The sequence below is a fragment of the Xiphophorus maculatus genome, chromosome 4 (genome assembly GCF_002775205.1).
Source record: "Xiphophorus maculatus strain JP 163 A chromosome 4, X_maculatus-5.0-male, whole genome shotgun sequence".
NCBI classification, from domain to species: domain Eukaryota; kingdom Metazoa; phylum Chordata; class Actinopteri; order Cyprinodontiformes; family Poeciliidae; genus Xiphophorus; species Xiphophorus maculatus.
Window position 1 is genome coordinate 17,183,808 of NC_036446.1, and position 22,319 is coordinate 17,206,126.

Genomic DNA, 22,319 nt, shown 5'->3' on the forward strand with positions numbered 1-22,319 from the left:
ACACATTAATCATTTATCAGTTTCTATATTTGCTTCTCTTTTAATCTCTTTTATGTTGGAAGGCGTGAAAGCATCCTTCCTTACTTTGTGGGTGTTGATGTTAATTATAGTCAAGGAGCTGCTTGTTGAAATAATGAGCTGCTGAAGGAGAGCGGAAACGGCTCTGTGCAGATTGCATACTCAAAAACACTTCTTTTTTTTTTAAAGTATGAACTTCAGCTCCATATAAAATTTGTCTGTGCAAAACAATTCACCTAAACTGGAATCTGGATCCCAAACCTAAAATGACTAAAGTTCTTTAAAACAGGACCAGAGATGACAATTTTCTTTATCTAACAAGAGGACTTCAGGCAGAAGAAAGAGTGGACTGGAGCAGAGTTGGAGGATGAATTGGTGAACACAGTGCCATGACTGAAAGGTTAATGTCAACGAATGGGAGGTTCTTTTTGTTTAACATTTCCTTTGTTTATTGGTGGATGTGTTTAATAGGATTGAGTGTGACTGCACCCTAATAGGGTCTCCATGGCTGATCTCAGTGTCTCTGGGAGATCTTACAGACTCCTCTGTCCTAAGCCAGGTCTCCCACTGGGTAATCACCTCAACTGCCCTCATCCTGATTGGAGCTGACATTTTAATGTCTGGAGTAGGAGTGTGGTCAGCCCTGTTTAACCTGACCCCCCCATTGCCATACCACCCCTCCTTTACCAGTGGCCTCTGTTCTCAATTTGCCCCTTAAGAACTGTACAAATCAGGCCAAATTTAACTCTTTATAGGGCTGTTAGGGGTTTGTGAGACAACTCCTTAAGTTTCTCAATAAACACTTTCCACTGGAGCTACGGCTGCAGTTTCACTTCACAGATTCTCTGTGGCTTTAGCTTTTCAGTTAACACTGGAAAAGCTTTAGTGGAACATGCTTAGCTGTTCCACTAAAGTTACACCTCTACAGTGCCAAATGTTGGTTATCCTTTTCTGTTGTTTTAAGTGGAGTATGTTTAAAGTGGCTTGCAAGAGCTTATTTGGAAAGCCTTGCTTTGCAGAGGAAGAATAAAAAAAGAAAAACATTATTTTGGTTATTTCAGCATTGTTTGTATTTAAATGGGTCTGCAATCTGATTTGATGTGTGAGCCAGTGAAGCAGTTGAAGTCTCTTTAGAGAATGGAAAAGACTGACACATACCTGACAATCACTGTAGTCTTACTGTTTCTTTGCAAAAAGTTGCTGATGAATATGCTTGGATATGACTAATCTAGAGCTATTGTGTGTTTTGTTTGAGCCTTAAACGTACATTAAAAGGTTTTAGCATGTTTATATGAAACTTTTCTCTCTTTAATTATTAAAGATTGGCTTCATGACACCTTTTACATACATTTTATGAAACAAACCTCAGCTGTTGGTCAAGTCTCACATGATCTGAATGAGACTCTGTCATCAACACATTTTGATGTTTGTTTGATGTTGTTGTTTGATATCACATTAGACCAATCAAATACAGGTGTTTTAAGCACAAATGTCAGGCTTCTGAAAAGTGTGTACGTATTTATGCACTCACAGTGTTTGGTTGAGCCTCCTCTTGCATGAATCTCCACATCAGTATGCCATGGCATAGAGGGGATCATCCTGTGGCACTGCGTAGGTGCAGTAGAAGCCCAGATTGCTTTCATAGCTGCCTTCAGGTCATCTTCCTTGTTGGGTCTGGTGCCTCTCATCGTTCTCTTAACAACAGCTCATAGATCTGCTATGGAGTTCAGGTCAGGAGAGTTTGCTGGTCAATCAAGAATAGGAATGGTCACTGCACCAGCTTTTAGTACCTGTGGAAGTGTGGGCAGGTGCCAAGTCTTGCTGCAAAATAAAATCAGCATCTTCATGCAGCTTGTAATCAGAGGTGAGAATGAGTGCTCCAGAATTTCCTGGTAGACGGCTACATTAACTGTAGACTTCAGAAAGCATAATGGACCAACACCCGATGATATGGCACCAAAAACCATCACTGACTGTGGAAACTTCATACTGGACTTCAAGCAACATGGATTCTGTGCCTTGCCACTCTTCCTTCAGACCCTGTGACATTAATTTCCAAATGAAATGCAGAATTTACTTTAATTTAGAAAATAACATTTCGTAACAGTCCAGTTCCTTTGCCTATGTAAGATCCCTCTGATGTCGTCACTGGTTTAGTAGTGGCTTGACACAGGGAATGTGACACTTGTAGCCCATGTCTAGTATATGTCTGTGTGCGTTGGCTCTTCTGGAATGGATTTCTCTTGACAATCCTCTTAAGGCTGCAGTTCTTCCTGCTGCTGGTGCACCTTTTCTCACCACACTTCTTTTTTTCTACTCAGTCTACTGTTAATATGCTAGGATACAGACCAGCTTCTTCAGCAATGACTTTTCATGACTTCACCTCCCCGTGAAGGGTGTCGATGACTGTCTCTTGGATGTTTTGTCAAGTCAGCTTTCTTACCAATGATTGTGTAGCCTACTGACCCATAGTGAGAGACTGTTTAATGGCTCAGGAAACCTTTGCAGGTGTTTTGAGTTAATTAGCTGATTAAAATATGACACCATCAATTCCCATTAATGACCTTTTTCACAATATTCTAGTTTTCTTAAAAACTGAATTTTGGGCTTTTATTATCTGCAAGCCATAATCGTCAACATTACAAGAGATAGATAATGAGTTTCACTTTTTGAGATGACTGGCATGAAATATATTACTTTATTGCTGCATCTGATTTATTTGATATGTACTAGTACACAGGGGCGCCGTATAGGGGGAAAAGTTATGACAATTCTAAGGGCCCCATACACAAAACATTTGTTTCGTTCATTTATTTTTTTTAGTTCATAACCTTTAGTTATACACTGAAGTTCTAGTAAAACATGATTTTGGATTATCTAGAGATGCCTTTTCAAGCTGCCACACACTATATGATGCAATTTGATTCAGATGTTATGGAATAAATATTGTGAATAAATGTATTAGAAACATTACAAACAAAAAGAATTGTCCTAAGTATATTAATTAATTCATATTAACCCCTTAAACAGTGAGCACGGCTAAGAAATCAAATTGGACCACTTCACTTCTTGCTGCAAAATGTATCAGGCGAATGGAGCCAAACTCTGTATGTAGTGAGGGACAATGTAAGAGATAAAAGTAGCAATTATTGTGCTGCAATTTTCCATATGACAAAATATCAAACAAATGTACACAGAGGCAAGTCACATCTTGGTGCGTAGATGTTGACAGAGATCTCTGCCCCTCTGCAAAACATGAGAACATCTAATGGTCAAAATCAAAGTAAGAATCTCATATGATGTGACATTTTGTAATGACGTGAAACTTAAATCTTGGGCTATGGTGTTGTTTTGATTCCACAACTCGAGACTCAAATGGCCCATCAGTTGGCATTGGTAGTGCATTCCATAACTGTTTGTTATTGCTAATAATTTTCCTGCCCAATTCCCATTAAATGCACTTAAATCACATCTGAGAAAAACATCCAAAGGCTCTTTATTCTCACTGTTATTGATCTGGTATCAAGCTGCCAGGTTCTCAAGTTGTCCTAACATATCTGTTGTTCCCTCTTAGTCCTTTTGTTTATATGTTTGTTTCTATTGGAATATTTTCAGGTGCGTCTGGCCACTTGGAACGGCACCAGTCGGATTCTCCTCTTCCCTCCAAAAGGCCCTCTTCCCGCTCGGAGGTCTCTGACACCCCGCTTTCCTTGAAGCGTCCCAGGACAGCTGAAAAGGGAACTGCAGAGCAGGTCGGCATTAAAAAACACAGGTTTTTAAAAAAAAAAAAATTATATGTTGACAGCCTATATGGCCTATAACTTGTTTTTAAAAAGTCTACTTTCCTTTGAATTAAGGGCATCTAGCTAAAGGTTATCTCGTCATTAATTACCAAGACATCATTAAAAGTCTCAAGCTTATGAATCAGTTCAATATAAACCTCTACAAGTAATTCTCAGTGCTGAGCTTTTTTATGTTATGCAGATTTTCTTCTTTTAGATCTACTCAAAATTAATTTAGCAAATCTGCTAGGCCAGCACTGCTAATTGTGCATAAGCTGGAAAATCAATATGGTATTTGACAGATGAGACCACTTTCAAGTCGGTGCCAACTGCCAAGACTCGGCGCTGCTCACTTTTCCACATGTGTGGGTGTGATCAGAGCGGTCTGCTGTTAGAGGGGAGTGCCAATACTCTTCCCCCTGAGATACAGATTCTACTAAGACAAGTATCCTGGTTTCACCATGTTAACCTTTTGGTTCTTTTGTCTCTGCCACCACCTCCAGATGTACCAGTGCCCCTACTGCAAATTCACCAACACGGACCTGAATCGCCTCAGAATGCACGTGATGACACAGCACTCTGTTCAGCCAATGTTACGCTGCCCACTGTGCCAGGACATGCTCAATAATAAGATTCACCTGCAGTTCCACCTCACACACCTCCACAGTGTTGCACCCGACTGTGTTGACAAGCTAATAGCCACAGTAAGTCCTGAGTTATTACAAATACTTTGAATGTGACTGGATGTAGAAGGACTGGGAATGTTGAGAGGGTTTAGGTAACCAGTTTCATGAGTGCATTTCTGTGATTATTGTTTTGTTGTACTCCTAGGTGCCTTCAAACATCTAATGTGAGCGCCTCAAATAGAACATTATTTGTTTTAATCTGCACCAAGCAGGAATTTCTTTTCACTATTTCAATATATCCTAATATCTCATAATAAAATGGGAGAAAAAAAATGCAAAGATGTGCTCTAGTTTTCTGAGCCAGTATATGTAAGGAACTAATTAAACTAAAACTTTGTAAAAACCAAGATGTTTAAATCATAACACAAGAGTTTAAGTAAAGCAAATAATATACTATATTGTAAAATATTATCCCTTACAACAGTATCTATGATCCTTGAACATTTTTTATGTTAAAACCATAAACTTCAATTTAAGCTAATTGAAGTTTATGGTTGCTAGCTTTGTTGTGCCACACTATTTTGAAATCAGGTGATAGATTTAACAATGTCCTGTGAGAATTTAAAACTTTGAATATCTTTATATAACATTATCCTGCTTTAAGCTTTCCACACATCCATCCCTGGCCTGCCTGGGGTTTTTACCATGGTTTTCATAGTGTTCTCTAACAAACCTCTGAGACCTTCACAGAACAGTTATATTAATATCATTATAAAGTTAGTTACTTACAGGCGGACATTATTTACTAATGAGGTGGCTTCTGAAGGCACTTGGCTGAAGCTGATTTTATCTAGTTATTCGTTATTGCATGCAATACATGGGTATTTAAACACCATGTATTGCATAGAGCAGTTCTAATAAAGTATATTAAAGTTAAAGGGGTAAATAAGACTACTGTACTGTAGTTGATCCTGCAGATCTCTTTAGTTTTTAAACTTTGGATTCATACATTGTTAGCTACTCATTTATTTTCTCAACAACTTCAATGAATTCGGAGACTAATTCATTAGTCTCTGAGGAGTAGCTTTGTTCTGGTCAAAGCAAGACCTTTTGATTATAATTGTAATATTTGTGACACAGATCAACTAATAAATAATTAATAGCTGAACAAAAAATGGAGATATTATTTGTTACCTATTCAGTAGCAAATAACAGAATCACTTTCAAAGTAAATAAAATATTACAATTGTAGTTTTTGTGATGTGTGAAATCAGTGACTCTCAATTTATATTATTTTTGCTCTTGTTTTCTCAAGACAAAACAATCTTTGCTTTATTTAAAACACATCAAGGTTGAATAATCAATCAAAAATTCCCAATTTGCTTCTAAATCAAACAGCAAATCTTTGTTCTCTCCCATTCTCTGAGGCTAAATAACACGCTAAACAATCACACTATAAAACATTTCTCTGTCTGCTTCCTAGCCATTTTCATCCCCTATCTAGAAAGTAAATGACATGCACATTAGTATGGTAGATAGCAATATTTATTTCTTTTATAGCGCTAGTAATGTACTGAAACACTACAAGGGGAGACAGAACAGAGGTAATATAACACACATTAAAGCCTGAACCTTTTTACAGCTGGTGAATGCAGATGGAAATATACTTCATCCCTTTCGCATGTCTTCTTAAAATACCCTAATTAATTCTGAGATAGGTGACTTTTATTTCTTTCCAAGTGTGCATACTGATGCATTTACTCTCCCTTAATTCATTTGTTGTCTTTGCACTTCTTTTTATTTTTTTTCTTGTGTTTTTCTCTTATATATAAAATACATCGACTTGTTTAGTCTGCTCGCCTTCATTCCAGGTCTCATTTTCTTTTTGCATTAGTTAGGGGTGATGAAAATAATTGTGCTTCATTAATTCTGAGACTGACTGGATGATAGCAATTTTAAACTATGTCTGCCAATTAGGCAGTCTGAATTAAAAGTGACCTTGGGATCAACTCTTTCACCTAACTGTTTAATGAAGCCATTGTTTAGAAACTGGCATGTTTCTTTTATAAATCAAATATTTGTTTGTCTTTTTTGTAAGTTTTATTGGTGTTTTGATTTCATACATGTAATTTTCAGATGTTTTAGGATTTTGACATTAAATCTAAAATGTATTTTAATTAAATGGGCAGATACTGACATTTTTACAGTATTACGATTCCAGTTCATATTAGACCTTCAGCATATAATTGTTATATATGATGTAAAAAAAAAAAAACACTAGAAAAGAAAAGAAATGAGAACAAAACATCCAAGATTGCTGCAGGAAGTTGATAGAGTTGTCACTTTTAGTTTGAAATTCCAGACAGAGGTTTCAAGGCAAAAGGTAGTGCCAAGCTCAAATTTGAGTTCATATATTTAGGATTTACATGGCATTTTATGCAGTGAGGAGGAGTAAATAAAAATAAATGTCTATGTTTAAGCCAGCTGCCTATTAAGGAATTTAACAGCTGTTTGTTGTGAAACCATACAACCAGAAATTTGTCATAGTAGTAAGTTAACACTTGTGACAAAAACTGCGATTCGAAACATTAAAGTTCAGGCAGAATTCACATGAACATTTATGCTTCAGTTCTGACCTGCATTGTCCCTCTGATGTGTCGTTCATTACCCAGTTCCTCCCAACACCTATGCCAGCAGAAAAGTCTATTTTGAATTACTAAATTGTTTTTTTTCCAACTGTGTTTGTATTACTCTGCACTATGTATATAGTCAGGTAGCTGTCAAAGTATGATTTTGAGGACAGGTTGTCTTGTCACTAAAACTTTATAAGTCAGTCTAGTTTTCCCACAGCATGATGTTATTTGGCTCTGAAAAACAATTTCTATCAAATGCTACACATGTGTTGGATGGATGAAAAGTTAAAACACTCATATATTAGCAACCTGTATGTGCAGTCGCTCTCTTCATTTCACTCAGACACACAGAAGAAAGAAAAAAATGCTTTAAAAGAAAGCATTTTTATACTTGGTAAAGATTATGCTCTCAGACACCAGCTCCAGCCACACATGGATTAAACATATTTCTGTTTATAGTTTTTTTGCTTTGTTTTTTTTTGACTGCAGATCCATATCATTCATCATTACCCATATACGTTACTCACTTTCTGTTTTTACAGAGCGGTAACTACAAATATTTGTTCATTTCCTAAAGGTGTCTTCGAAATAATTATATAGCTCTGAAAAAATAACAAAAGTCTGATGATGTTTTCTCTTTAAATGTGATTTTGCTGGGTTTGTGTTTTATCTGGCCATTTGACTTTTTAAACCAAATTTTAAGCACACATAGTCACTAAGTAAGATTTTTAAAACTTGAATTCTTTTGTGTTTTGTGTCTACAGGTCACAGCCACTGAGGTTCTACCAGCAAGCATGTTCATACCAGTGCCTAGTCCAGACAAAGAGTCACAGAGCACCCCACTTGCTACAGCCAACTCCATCTCTGAGGACACAAAAAAGCAGACTGGTTAGTATCTCAGTATTTGAAATATTACCTTTAAATTTGATAACATACATATTTTCTGTAATACCAACCATGGGATTTTTAAGTCATATCTTTATTTACCTTGATAAGCATTTGGCAATTGTAAATACAAAAAATATTAAGTCATAAAGAGAGCATCAGAAAATTAGGAGGCACTACAGTTTTTTCTCACTCAGCATATTAAATACGCTTTTATTCTGTGGCTCTCACTCACAACATAACTGGATGAATGGTTGGTATTTTAACACCTTGTAATTAATCACAAGGTTGATCTTTTTGTACACATTCCTGCCTGTGGATGCACAATAAAAGTATTTTTCTCCATTACTAAACTTAATTGGAAAATAACTGCAAATGGTGATGCCTTGATAAGTAGTTCTTTGTTGATTTATTTACAGATGCCACAGATGCTGATCCAGAGAAAGGGATGTCCCTCACCACAGACATAGCTGAATCTCGCAAGTCACCTTCTGAGGATCAGCAGTCAGAAAAGGAAGATGCCACTGGATTTTTGTGTTGGAAGAAAGGCTGCAGTCAAGTGTTTAAATCCTCCAACTCTCTCCAAATGCACTTCAACGAAGTTCACAACAAAAGGCCCCAGTTGCCGGTTTCTGATCGCCATGTCTATAAGTATAGATGTAACCAGTGCAGTTTGGCCTTCAAGACTGTGGAGAAACTGCAGCTTCACTCACAGTACCATGTGATCAGAGCAGCTACTATGTGCTGCCTTTGTCAGCGGAGCTTTAGAACTCTACAAGCCTTGAAGAAGCACTTAGAAACCAGCCATTTGGAGCTGAGTGAAGCTGATATCCAGCAACTTTATGGAGGATTATTGATGAATGGGGACATTATGGCAATGGGGGATCTGGCTCTTAATGAGGAGCATGGGAGCCTGGGAGAAGATGACAAAGAGGGAGATGACAGTGACCCTGATGAAAAGCAAAGTCCAACAGGCAGTGATTCTGGCTCACTACAGGAAGATTCTGGATCCGAACCCAAACGAGCACTACCGTTCAGAAAGGGCCCCAACTTTACAATGGAGAAGTTTTTGGATCCATCTCGTCCATTCAAGTGTACTGTATGCAAAGAGTCTTTTACACAGAAGAACATTCTGTTAGTTCATTATAACTCTGTCTCCCACCTACACAAGGTGAAAAGAGCTCTTCAGGAATCCACTACTGGTCAACCAGAGCCTACCAGCAGTCCTGATAATAAGCCATTTAAGTGCAGCACTTGCAATGTGGCATATAGCCAGAGTTCAACTCTGGAAATTCACATGCGCTCTGTTCTACACCAGACCAAAGCTAGGGCAGCCAAACTTGAAGCAGCTGGAGGAATCACCAGTTCTGCAAGTACAACCGGTCTAATTAGCGGAGGGTCCAGCATAACCACGTCAACAACTAGTCCAAGCCCAGCCAGTAACTCTACTCCTAGCTCAGCAAACCACAGTTCTTCTGGATCTCAGGCAGCTCAAAGTATTCATGGAGGAAATCACATGAATCAGACTCATGGCATTGAAAGTTTGGGAAATTCTTCAGCAAGCTGTCATTCTTCATCATCTGACAACCATGAAGTAAAAAAGTCTAAATTTAGTGAGATTCTCTCTGCAAGAGGGCAACAACAGCAGCTTCAGCAACAACAGCAATTGGCTCAAGCACAAGCTCAGGCTCAAGCCCAGCTTCAGCAGGAGCTTCAGCAGCAGGCTGCTCTTTTACAATCACAGCTATTCAATCCAGCACTTCTGCAGCACTTCCCAATGACAACTGATGCACTTCTGCCGCTGCAGCAGCAGCAATTACTGTTTCCTTTCTACATCCCTGGAGCAGAATTTCAACTTAACCCAGATATCAACATCAGCAACTCTGTTCTCAGCCTAGCAGGATCTGCAGCTTCTGCCCTGCAAGAAGATTTAAAAAACTCAGCCCAGCAGGCCCAGCAGAGTTGCTTGCAACAGCAATTAATGCATCATCACCTACAACAGCAGCACCAACAGCAGCAGCATCAACAGCAGCAACAGCAAGCTCACTCACAGGTTCAAGGGCAGATGGCTTTGCTACAGCAGAGTGCATCTCTTCTCCAGCAGGCTGAAAAAAAGCAGAAACATTCCTCCTCAAAAGATGAAAAAGATAAAGAAATACTAAAAGAGAAAGATGTAACTGAGAAAAGTGAGGACAAAATAAACAAAGATTCCACTGAAAGCAAACCAAAAGAAAAAAAGGACATTCAGAACATTTCACTAAACATTAATCAAGATGCTGGCATGCTTCCACCTAGGATTGCTTCAGATGCTCGAGGAAATGCAACTAAAGCCTTGCTGGAAAACTTTGGATTTGAATTAGTTATTCAATACAACGAAAATAAACAGAAAGCTCAGAAAAAGACAAGTGGTCCTACAGGATCAGGTGGTTCAGGTGGAATAATGAAGGTTGTAGATCCCATTGAAGGATTAGAGAAACTGGAATGTGAAGTCTGTGGCAAGCTGTTTTCAAACATACTGATTCTAAAGAGTCACCAGGAGCATATCCACCAGGCTTTTTTCCCTTTTAGATCCTTGGAGAGATTTGCTAAGGAATACAGAGAGCATTATGATAAACTCTATCCACTAAGACCTCCAACACCAGAAGCTAGTCCTGCTCCTGCCCAACCTCCTCCTCCACCTCCACCTCCGCCACCACCCCAAAGAGCTCCAACACCAAATATTCCAGTCTCTTCAGCCTCACTCACTCCTCCCACTGTACCTCCTCCACAACCCCCAGTTCCAATGACACAAATACCCATGCCAATGGATTTACCCTTGTTCTCTCCACTTATGATGCAGCCCATGTCTTTGCAGTCCCTGCCCACTCAGTTGACTCCTCAGTTACCTTCTGTCGAGCCAAGCTTGGCATCAGACTTGGCCCAACTCTATCAACAACAGCTTACACCTGCCATGTTACAGCAACAGAACAAGAGGCCACGGACTCGCATCACTGATGACCAGCTTAGAGTCCTGCGACAGTACTTTGATATAAACAACTCACCAAATGAAGAACAAATTAAAGAAATGGCAGATAAGTCTGGGCTGCCACAAAAAGTGATAAAGCACTGGTTCAGAAATACACTCTTTAAAGAACGTCAGCGCAACAAGGACTCTCCTTACAATTTCAACAATCCTCCAACAACAACTCTAGAAGAAACAAAAATTGATTCCAAACCTCCTTCCCCTGAACCTCAGAAACATGAACTCTATGGAAGTAAGAGATCATCTAGGACCCGGTTTACTGACTACCAGCTAAGAGTCCTACAAGACTTCTTTGATGCAAATGCTTATCCGAAAGATGATGAGTTTGAACAGCTCTCCAACCTTTTGAACCTTCCCACCCGTGTTATTGTTGTGTGGTTCCAAAATGCTCGACAAAAGGCAAGAAAGAATTATGAAAACCAGGGTGATGGAGCTAAAGATGGAGAAAGGCGAGAACTGTCAAACGACCGATATATCCGTACATCAAATCTAAACTACCAGTGCAAGAAATGCAGTCTGGTTTTCCAGCGTATCTTTGACTTGATAAAACACCAAAAAAAGCTGTGTTATAAAGATGAAGATGAGGATGGGCAGTATGACAGCCAAAATGAGGATTCGTTGGATTTTTCCCATGACAGCTATACTCCCTCTGGGTCATCCTGTCACACACCAATGCCCTCCTCTTCAAGTCTTTGCCCTCTTCCTCCATCAACATCAGCATTTTCACAACTCTCATCGGTTGAGAAAGAGGAAGCATCACCAGCAACCACCTCAAACCCCTATGATGAAAATCCCAAACAGCTGCCAGAAATTTCTAGTGATCCACGAGATACTCAAACTTCTATAAAGCAGGAAATCATTCTCCAAACCCAGTCTGAACCCCAACATACTAGATCTCAGAGAGAGGAAAAGATGCATGTCTCTAAGGCTGTCAAGCATTCATCATTGTCTCAGCAACAGCAGCAGTGTGGCCCATCATCTTCTCAGACAACCCAGGCATCCTCACAAAGCTCCCACTTGGGTCTCAATCCACACCTATCCTCTGCTACACAGCAGCTGGCACAGCAGATGATTCCATACCAGTGTGAGCAGTGCAAGATTGGCTTTCCATCCTTTGAGCACTGGCAAGAACACCAGCAACTGCACTTTCTCTCTGTGCAAAATCAGTTCATCCATCCTCAATTCCTTGATCGTCCACTTGACATGCCCTTTATGCTGTTTGATCCCAGCAATCCTCTACTGGCAACCCAGCTTCTCTCTGGTGCAATGCCTCAGATACCCAGCAGTTCTGCCACCTCTCCATCCACTCCAACCTCCACCATGAATTCCCTGAAAAGAAAGCTTGAAGAAAAGGCTAGTACTAGCCCTGGAGAGAATGACAGTGCAAATAGTGGAGAGGAACCACAGCGAGACAAGCGGCTCAGAACCACCATTACACCTGAGCAACTAGAGATCCTATATCAGAAGTATTTATTAGACTCAAACCCCACTCGTAAAATGCTTGATCACATTGCTCATGAGGTGGGATTAAAAAAGAGAGTTGTGCAAGTGTGGTTCCAAAATACTAGAGCAAGAGAGAGAAAAGGCCAGTTCAGGGCTGTAGGGCCAGCCCAAGCTCATCGTAGGTGCCCATTTTGCCGAGCTCTATTCAAGGCAAAAACGGCCCTTGAGGCACACATTAGATCCCGTCACTGGCATGAAGCCAAACGTGCTGGATACAATTTAACTCTCACTGGTTTGCTACCTGAGCAGGAGAGCATGCAAATTAAAATGGATGTTTTGGATACATCAGGCTATTCCCAACTAGCCTCAACAGTGAACAGTGATGGACAAAGCTCCTCTATGTCTCCAGTAAATAAAAGCATGGATCTGTCTCCCAGGGGTCTGCTGAGCCCTTCATCCATCAAAGTCGAAGGAATGGAAGACTTTGAGGGTGCAACAATGTCCTCTGTGAACCTCAGCTTTGATCAAAACAAACTGGATAATGACGACTGTTCATCTGTGAACACGGCAATCACAGACACGACTACAGGGGATGAAGCCAATGCAGATAATGACAGTGCTGATGCAAAGCCCAGCCAAAATAGTGGTGATTACCTACCCAAGTCTGGAGGTACAGCCACTATGCTTGAAAATGATGACCAAATGTCATCAGGGTTAGTAAGCCCTGCAACAAGCTTTTATGCTAAGGACTATGACAATGAAAATATGATTGACCACAGTGAGACATCCAGCCTGGCTGACCCCTGCTCACCAAGCCCTGGAGCCTCAGGTACCAGGAGCATTGACAGTGGAGACAGACCAGGCCAAAAGCGTTTCCGGACCCAAATGACGAACCTCCAGCTGAAAGTGTTGAAGTCTTGCTTTAATGACTACAGAACACCCACTATGCTGGAGTGTGAGGTACTTGGCAATGACATTGGACTTCCAAAGAGAGTGGTTCAAGTGTGGTTTCAAAATGCTCGTGCCAAGGAGAAAAAGGCAAAACTGAACATGGCTAAGCACTTTGGAATAAACCAGACATCTTACGAGGGGCCAAAGACTGAATGCACATTGTGTGCCGTTAAGTACAGTGCTCGCCTTTCTGTTCGTGATCATATATTCTCTCAACAACACATATCCAAGGTGAAAGATACCATTGGGAGCCAGATTGATAAAGAAAAAGAATATTTTGACCCAGCTACTGTTCGCCAGCTCATGGCCCAGCAAGAGATGGATCGCATTAAGAAGGCCAATGAAGTTTTGGGTCTGGCACAACAGCAGGCCATGCAGCAGCAGGGGATGTTTGATAACCCTGCTATGCAGGCTCTGAATCTCCAGTCAGCCTACCCAAATCTGCAAGGCATCCCACCTGTACTTTTGCCAGGGGTTGGTAGCCCTTCTCTATCCAGCTTTAACTCATCTAATTCAGGTATGTCATTGTTTCAAACTGACTGAATACCAGACTTTACATGCCATACAAAGAAACTTGAAACTAATAATAGACATCTTGAAGAAATATTACATTTCTCTTGCCCTTCTATCAGTTGCATGAATTTCTTTAATATATTGATCTTTTACTATTCTTGATATGCTGAAGAAGTTTACACTCTTGTTACAAGAAATTAGCTAACTTGACTGACTTTCATTTATAAAAATTAAATGAGCCATTGCCATTCATATATCAGCAATCTTCTTTATTCTTCTATGTGTACTAAATAAAATGCATTGTTTTTTCTCTTTGCAACTGTTAATGGTACTTTATGTGGGTTTAACATTTCTTGTTTTTTCTGACAAACTTTCAGCTTTAACTCCTCCAAAACCCTCAAACCTCCTGAATATGACGGGTGCCAGTGTTCCCTCACCAAGCCTGCCCACTTCTGGATTGCCTAATAAACCTCCCTCTTCAGCATCTCTTGCAGCATCGAGCCCTGCCCAGACCAACACATCTGCTTCTCACTCAAGCCCTACGCCCACATCGAGCTCCACTTCTTCCACTACCCCATCAGGCTTACGACCTGGACCCCACAAGGAACGTGATGTTGAAAGTTTAAGAGAGAAGGAGAAGGATAAACCCAAGGAAAAGACAGAAAAACCCTCAACTCCATCTTCAACTGGAAGCACCCCAGCCCCTTCCACTTCTGCTGCAAGTGCCAAGAAGGAGAAACCAGACACAGCTGTTCCTGCCACCTCCATGCCAACACCTGGTATGGAGTATGTGGTAGATCCTGCCCAGCTTCAAGCTCTGCAGGCTGCTTTAGCATCAGACCCCACAGCTCTCCTTACAAATCAGTTTTTACCTTATTTCATGCCAGGCTTTTCCCCTTATTACACTCCACAGATCCCTGGGGCTCTCCAGGGGGGCTATCTGCAACCAATGTATGGTATGGAAAGCCTTTTCCCATATAACCCAGCATTGTCCCAAGCACTCATGGGTCTTTCTCCAGGTTCACTATTGCAGCATTACCAGCAATATCAGCAAAGCTTACAGGAGGCACTACAGCAGCAGCAGCGGCAGCTTCAACAGATCCAGCAACCCAAGGCAAGCCAAACTGCAGCTCCTACTCAAAACTTAGGGAATCGCAAAGAGGCTGCCAAAGATTCAGTAAAAACAGAGGAGCAAAAGAGCAACCCCCACAGTGAAACCCCCATATCCTCCTCCTCCCATAACAAAGTATCTTCTGAGCAGAACGAGATAGATGACAAAGCTATGGACCTTCATCTAGACCAGTACATTGTCCCCAAGGTGCAGAGTAAACTTGCCTGTCGCAAGTGTCAAGCTGTTTTCATCAAGGAAGAAGCAGCTATTACCCACATTAAATCTAACTGTTTCTTTGGTCAATCTGTGGCAAATCTGCAAGAGGTATTGCTGCGTGTCCCCGGTGGCATAGGTGGAGGGGGCGGAAGTCTCTATGACTGCTTGGCTTGTGACACTACGTTGGATGGAGAGAAAGCACTCAGTCAACACCTGGAATCGGCATTGCACAAACACAGAACAATCAAGCGATCAGTCAGAAATGCCAAAGAGCACGCTACTAGTTTATTACCTCACTCTTCAGCCTGCTTCCCCAGTCCTAACACCGCATCTACCTCGCAGTCTGCCACTCATCCCATCAGCAGCCCATCTCCCTTGCCAACAACATCAGCCACCATGCCGTCCTCTGCTGTCTCCACTTCCCTGTGCTCTTCCTCTAAGGCCCAACTCAATACTGCAGCTGTCAGCAAACCCTGGCCCCAGGTCCCCTTCTCCAGAGCTTCAGCTGGAAAGCCCAGTGCTAGTCCCTCCTCCTCTTTTCCTCCAGTGTCCTCACCCTCAACGGTTACCTCAAGTTCATTGAGCACCTCAGGAGTTCAGACCTCGATACCAACAGACGTCTTTACCGACGAGTCTGACTCTGACAGCAGTCAGAAGTCAGCAGATAGGCAGGGCAGGGCAACAGAGGAGCCGCAGCAGCCTACCTATGTCAAAGACAGTAATAGTTGTAGTAGTAACCTGGCTAGTGTAGGAACAGACTCCATCAGATTGTAAAAGAGCTTTCAGTGATGGACAATATTTAAAAAAATACAAAGAAAATGACAAAAAAACACAAAAAATCATAAAAAGCAGCAATGTTAAAAATACATTAAAAGTATACAAACCAGTTTCAGAAAAAGATGTGTAAAGACTAACTGCAATTCCAAAGCTTGTAACCAAAAATTAAATGTTAGTGGATTGTTTTCCCATATCAACATGCTGGTTTTTATTTTTTTTATTTTTTCATTTTCTTTATGTTTAACCCAACTGAAATCCAGGCATACTAAGGTGTGAGGACAAGAAAGATCAAAGATCACAGCAGTTATATTTTATGTAATAGTGGAAAAATGCTGTACTGTAAGGCAGTGTACTGCCTCAAAGTTGGCAAATGGCCCAATAGCCCTTTTTTAAGGAATGCAAGTAAGTAACCCAATACTTTCTACTAAGAGCACAGTCACTAAAAGCCAGTATGTACTGTATGGGAGAATAGTCTGTTCAGTTCAGTTTTCTTGCTACTTAAGCATTCAGATACCAATGGCTTGCAAAGGTAAAAGAATAATGTAATGTCTATTTTATTCTCAGGTCAACAGCTCAAAGATGTTTTTTTTCCTGTTACAGAGACTCACGTTTTACTTTTTTTTTTCCAATAAGATGATTTTTTTTTTTACTTCCTTAACTTGATTTAACAACAAAGTTTTATGTTAAATTTAATTTAACAAGGCATTTCTTCTGGGCATTTTAAAGGATTAATGATTAATATTCCTAATTTTAAAATCCTCATAAAGTGAGGAATTCCCATTACATCCAGATAAACATTGCAGACATAGTAATGGGCAATTTGAAAAGACTTTTGATAAAAAAAAATAAATAAATAAAACCTTCTGTATTTATGATAGATATGAGCATTTTTGGTGTTGAGTAGATTGTTGCATTGGAAATTGATTTCAACAGTATGGTAGATTGGGGAAAAAACTTTGTGTACATTTAACTTTTGTATTGTCTAATTTTAAGACACTTCATTTGATGTTGACTTGGTCATTCCAATAGTCTAGGTTAATGAGAGGTAATTTATCTAAACATTGTTTCTGTCTTATCAAACTCTTGTGAAACATTCTCCCAAATGCCCCTCTTGACAAGGCAGGATCCTCTTTAGGATCAAAATTTATTTAATTTTGTGATGTGGTTGGTATTGTTCAAACCAAATGATCCTGGGTGAAATACTGAGAGATTTATTTTTAATTTAATTTTTGTGTTAACTTTGTGCACTTGTCAGACTCCTAATTGTCATTCATCTTGTTTCTTTCTTCGCACTTATTTTCTCTTCTGCTCTGTGTTTGTAGTCATGTATACTACAAAGCAGGTATATTGTTCTTCATGTTGAGTGGCTACATTGTTTTTTGTTTGTTTGTTTTGTCAATTTTGTTTCCATAAATGAAAAAAAGATTACTACTAATAATTCTCACGCTTTAAGACAAAAGAAAATCCAAAGACTAAACACTTTCACCATTGGTGCATAAAGATGAGAAAAGAGGCTTCTTTATACTTGAGAATTTGTTGCTGTTTTTTGAGGAAAGAACACAAAGTTTTAAAAGTTAAAGGAGTACGTATCCAAGTTGCCATTTCTGCTTGTTCGCAAGCAAGCGGGTAGCTTTTTTACGTAAATAACCAAAAACCAAAAAGGGCCCTTGTCCTTGCATTGTGGAGTAGCACCGTTACAGAGCCATTGCAGTTTGTAAGATAGAGGTTATTGATTTTTGTTTGACTTTTGTCACATTTAAATGTCCATTTTTTTAAAGAAAATGTATAAGGTCTGGTCTTCAAGGACATACGTTTTGCTGCTAATGTAGATTTTTGAAAAAACAAAAATGAAAAAAATTAATACCTAGATGCATGCTCATTTTGCTTTTGGCTAAGCTTTAACTAAAACAAACAATAAACCAATTTCTTGCCTCTGCAACACTTTTTTTTTTCTTGTTGCAAAAACGGAACTTTGAAGACTGTGAATATTTGTTCCAAAGGACATTTTGCGGAGTTTCTTTTTGAACAGACCAATGTTTAAAGCCAATGATCTATAACGTTTGTAAAGAACAGTGCATTCCAAATATCACTATGGATTTTTCTTAAGCAAGGACTGATCAATCTAATTTCATTTGATTGTTTTTATTTTCACAATCTATTTTCTCTCATTTTTTAAAATGACTGTAAACTGTTGTGTATATTTTTTGCATAGTTGGTTGCTGAACACAGCGACCTCTGTATGTCATTTTGTGCTGGCATGGAACATGGCTGAAAATCCCTCCATCCAATCAAGGTTGTTGCTTACTTGTTAAGCAAGTAACAGTGGTTACCAAAAAATGTATATAATACATCTGGTACTGATGTGTCTCATGTTTTGATTTTGTTTTCTACATTATTGCCATTCAACCTCCCCCTAGTCTCAGAGGGAATCAATGGCTTTTTGCTGAGGTCTTGTCACCCTTTCCCATGAGGTCTAATAGTAACTTGTTTCATGTTTGTGCAGGGTACCACTTCCACTCTTAGATTACAGGTTTTTAGGGGCATCTTCAGTCCAAAGCATTATTTCTGCTGAAGAGTTGGAAGTTTATTTCATTTTATTGAAGATGTCCTTTGCTTTCAAACACTTCGGATGCTCTCATATCCAAAGAAGTCATCTAATTAATTTTGCTGGAAAGGAAATGGTTGTGTATAGGTGCCCGCATCTTCTCATTTAATGATGTGAAACACAAGATTTTCTAGACCAAAACCAAGGTGTCTTTAAATTTTTTGAGTAAAAAACTTTTGGTCAATATTAACCCTAATGAATACAAGGCACAATCTCTAAAGTGTTTAAAAAAGTGCTACTTCTGGCAGAAAAATGTGACTTGGTGTTAATACCTTGCTGTGCTGTTGATGTCAGTAGCTCTAGTCTTCAAGCTTGAAAATTCTCAAATCCAGTTCCTTGGAATACTGTTAATGTGTACCTTAAGTTATCCAGTTTACTGTCTCAACTATGTTTTGTTTTCATATTTTATTTTTTAAAGATTGTTAAATATATATTGTTATTTTCTTTTGTTTGCAATTTGCTTTAATTTCTGTATATTGCTTTTAATCATAAATTAACACTAGCTTTAATTTGAATTGCTGAAATTAAGAAAAACAAACTAAAATGACCTGGCCACTTTATGGTGTGACAATGTTCTTTATATTCACTGTTTCAATGTTATTGTTTGTTCTCTGTTTACTCAAAGTGTAATCATGTGGGCTCTCTTGTGGACCACAAAGTTGAAGTCTCCACAATAGACTGATGCTAGTATGGGTGTGTTTTGTGTGCCTGTGTGTATCTGTGTGTATTTCAGAAGAGCCAGCATCAATTCAACTTATTTTTTTCTTGTTTGCCTTTTTATTTTTTCATGTGTTACACACCAAATAAACAGAACCACAAAGCTGGATTGTGATAAAATTCTTAACAAATCAAACTGAAACATAATAGCTCTTAACGAGAATGATGAAACCGAAGCACTGAGCAGTTTTTAACATTGATTGAATACGTTAATGTGGCCAAAGCTTTTATGCAGTTGTGACAAAAAAGCGACAATTTCTGCCCCGTACAAGTGCATATTTTATAGTGGCTACAATAAAATATATGCGAGTTACACATTGGGATACATTTAATGGACACTTGCAAGAGAAAGACAAAGACAAGATTTTGCTGTAGAGGTCATTTTTTTGCCCACTGTGAAACATGTACCTGTATACAAATATAGATATATTTAAAGACATTTTTTTTCTCTTTTTTTTTTTTTTTGTCTTTGAGATGAAGAAAGAATGAAAATGAATAATACGGACTCTGGGAAGCTTTGGAGACCTCGTTAGGAGGACACGAGAGGCTGCGGGCACACCAAAACTGGGCACGGGAGCCAAAGGCAGGCTCAAAACAGCTTTAAAAACCACCTCTTTATTTGATTACTGACATCTCTGTAATGGGAATGGACTCTGGATCCAATGGACTCGTGTGACACAGAGGGAAGTCTTTAAATGAAACTGAACTTTAAGTGGCTCCAGCTGCCTCTAACCTCCCCCATCCCCTCCCTCCATCTGTCCTTTCTTTCTCTAGCTCTGCCTCAGCTTCTGCTCTTTGATGGACATTTTTCAGATTTCAGGACAGAATGGACAGAGATGCTTGCTTCATTTCTTCCTCTTCATGTTGCTACCCGTTTAATTTTCTTGTGCTTGTCTCTGGTTGACAAGTACAGCTCTCCAGTCAAACGGCGACTCACCCCTCTCTGTGTTGGTTACATAATCTAAATAGGGAAATTATTAACATAGAGAGGGGACGAGTTCTCAGAGCTGTCTTTCTTAGAGGCAGACACTAAAAAAAGCGTAATAACCAAAATTACCAACCAAACTAACAACCAAACAACCATTTGCTCCAGCTTCAAAGATGAACTGTTACCTGGAGCGCTCTGTTCTTTTTGTGACTTCTGGTGCCACAATGTTTTTTTATGCTTTTAGTTTTTCTTTCCTTTAATTACTCCTCCTTTGAGCCTCATAAGCATGGCTCTGTGGCTCCAGGAAGCCCATCTGAGGGTAGAAAAAAACAGCCTTGCAATGTACAAAAAAGAGCAAGTTAAACCAAAAATGTTGTTCTTGATGTCTTTTCTATACTGTAGTCTTGTTAGTTTTTTTTTGTTTGTTTTTTTTGTTACTGTAATTATATGAAGATTTCCAGACTGTACCAAATTACATGGAAACGAACATACATACAACCACATGGAACTTCAGACTTTTAAAGAAACTTTTGTCACAAAACCTTGTTGTCCTAGTTAAGTTGATTGTAGATGGTAATTGAATATACTCCTTTGAAAATATTTCATCAAGTATGTTTCTTGCTCATTGTGATACATTAAAAAAGTATGAGCATAAACTGCACTGCTTGGACTCGTTTTTGAGTGTCGCGAGAGTGGAACACTTCCAGTGAGGTATGTGTGTTTTAACTTTTCAACCAGAGGCATCAGATGTTTGGCCCAAGGCCCATTTAAGGCCTGAGAATAATTTTGTACTGCTGCAATTCAAAAACTGTACAGATCTGACCCTGTATTTGGTTAATAGAGATTTTAAAAGCATACTGAGAAATTTAACTTATTCAAATGTAAAATCACTATCAGAAATTTTATAACGGTCAACCCAATGTACTTAGGATATTGTATGCCTTTCTTTTGATAAGCAAACAAAAGAAAGGCATTATAATTCAGATTTATAATGATTTACTCATCCTATTAACCAAAAGTCTGACTGCTGTATTTCACAAAAATATTTGCATTTCCTTTTTGCTGGACAATGAAGGCTGTCTCTATTCTATTCTATTATTGAAGAAGTAAAAATTAAACATTTAACTGAAAATTTGGTTTGGGCTTTTTATAAAAAAAAATCTAACCAAAATATTATTAGGGTCATGAGTACTAACTTGATCATTTTGGCTCATTTGCATTTATTAATTTTAATTAACACGTGCTCATGTAAATGAACAGCATGGGGTCTCCCAGAGCATCAGCGTTATTTAAATTATTTAATTCTGTCCTTTTTTGACTACAAATCTAACCTGAATGGCCTGCGAATGATTGCTGGCCTTTGTCGTTTATTATATTAAGACAGAGTGAAGTGTTTGTAAGAAAATATACTGGATAACAACCTGTAGCCAAGCACAGAATAGAACAGAGTTTTCTATCTAGTAAGTCCATGTCAAATTGGCTCTTTGTCCCTTGCTATTTAATGTTCGTTTTGAGGATAACGGAACAGATTGTTTACACTTGCAGGATGCTTGCAGGATGTCTGTCTGTGTAACATGGATTTTTGTGGCATCTGAGCTGAAACCAGAACTGAAAGAAGTAAAAGCAATTTGGTACTGCTTTGGCAGCAGAAGACCTGACACATACTGACTGGTTAGTGTTTATTCAGACTTTCCTTTAATGTTCCCTCCAAACTTAACAGCATAATGTGTTGGGATACTTACACCAAAACAAACAAGCAACTGAACAAAAAAATCTGCTACTCTTGAATCCTATTGAAAAAAGATTATAACCTTTGCCTACATAACTCTGTACTATCAATGACAAGATTATGACATTTTGCAACATTTTCCATGTATGGAGGAGTATTTTCAGCACCTGATGCAAAATACAAAGAAATGCATTTTCACACACTTATGTTTGTCTAAGATTATAAAACTTTTACAGACATGTTCCCCCTATTGATTTATATTTGTGTTGTTGTGAAAAAACAGCAAGATCAAAAACTTGGAACAAACACTGTCCAAATTCAAGAGCTGCATTCTTTTTAGGACCCGGCCAATAAACATTGAGC

The 22,319-nt window shown here is 39.0% G+C and overlaps 1 protein-coding gene across 4 annotated transcripts in view; it reads left to right on the forward strand.

Moving 5' to 3' along the window:
- The window catches only part of zfhx3 (zinc finger homeobox 3), a 222,154-nt gene extending 201,273 nt beyond the window's left edge, over positions 1 to 20,881 (forward strand). For all 4 annotated transcript variants that reach the window (XM_023332816.1, XM_023332819.1, XM_023332818.1 and 1 more), the window contains 5 exons: positions 3,634 to 3,770; positions 4,304 to 4,504; positions 7,824 to 7,947; positions 8,364 to 13,877; positions 14,251 to 20,881. In XM_023332816.1, coding sequence (XP_023188584.1) covers positions 3,634 to 3,770; positions 4,304 to 4,504; positions 7,824 to 7,947; positions 8,364 to 13,877; positions 14,251 to 15,974 — 7,700 coding nt within the window. In that variant the 3' untranslated portion in view covers positions 15,975 to 20,881. The remainder of the gene's footprint in view (positions 1 to 3,633; positions 3,771 to 4,303; positions 4,505 to 7,823; positions 7,948 to 8,363; positions 13,878 to 14,250) is intronic.
- The last annotated feature ends 1,438 nt before the right edge of the window (positions 20,882 to 22,319 follow it).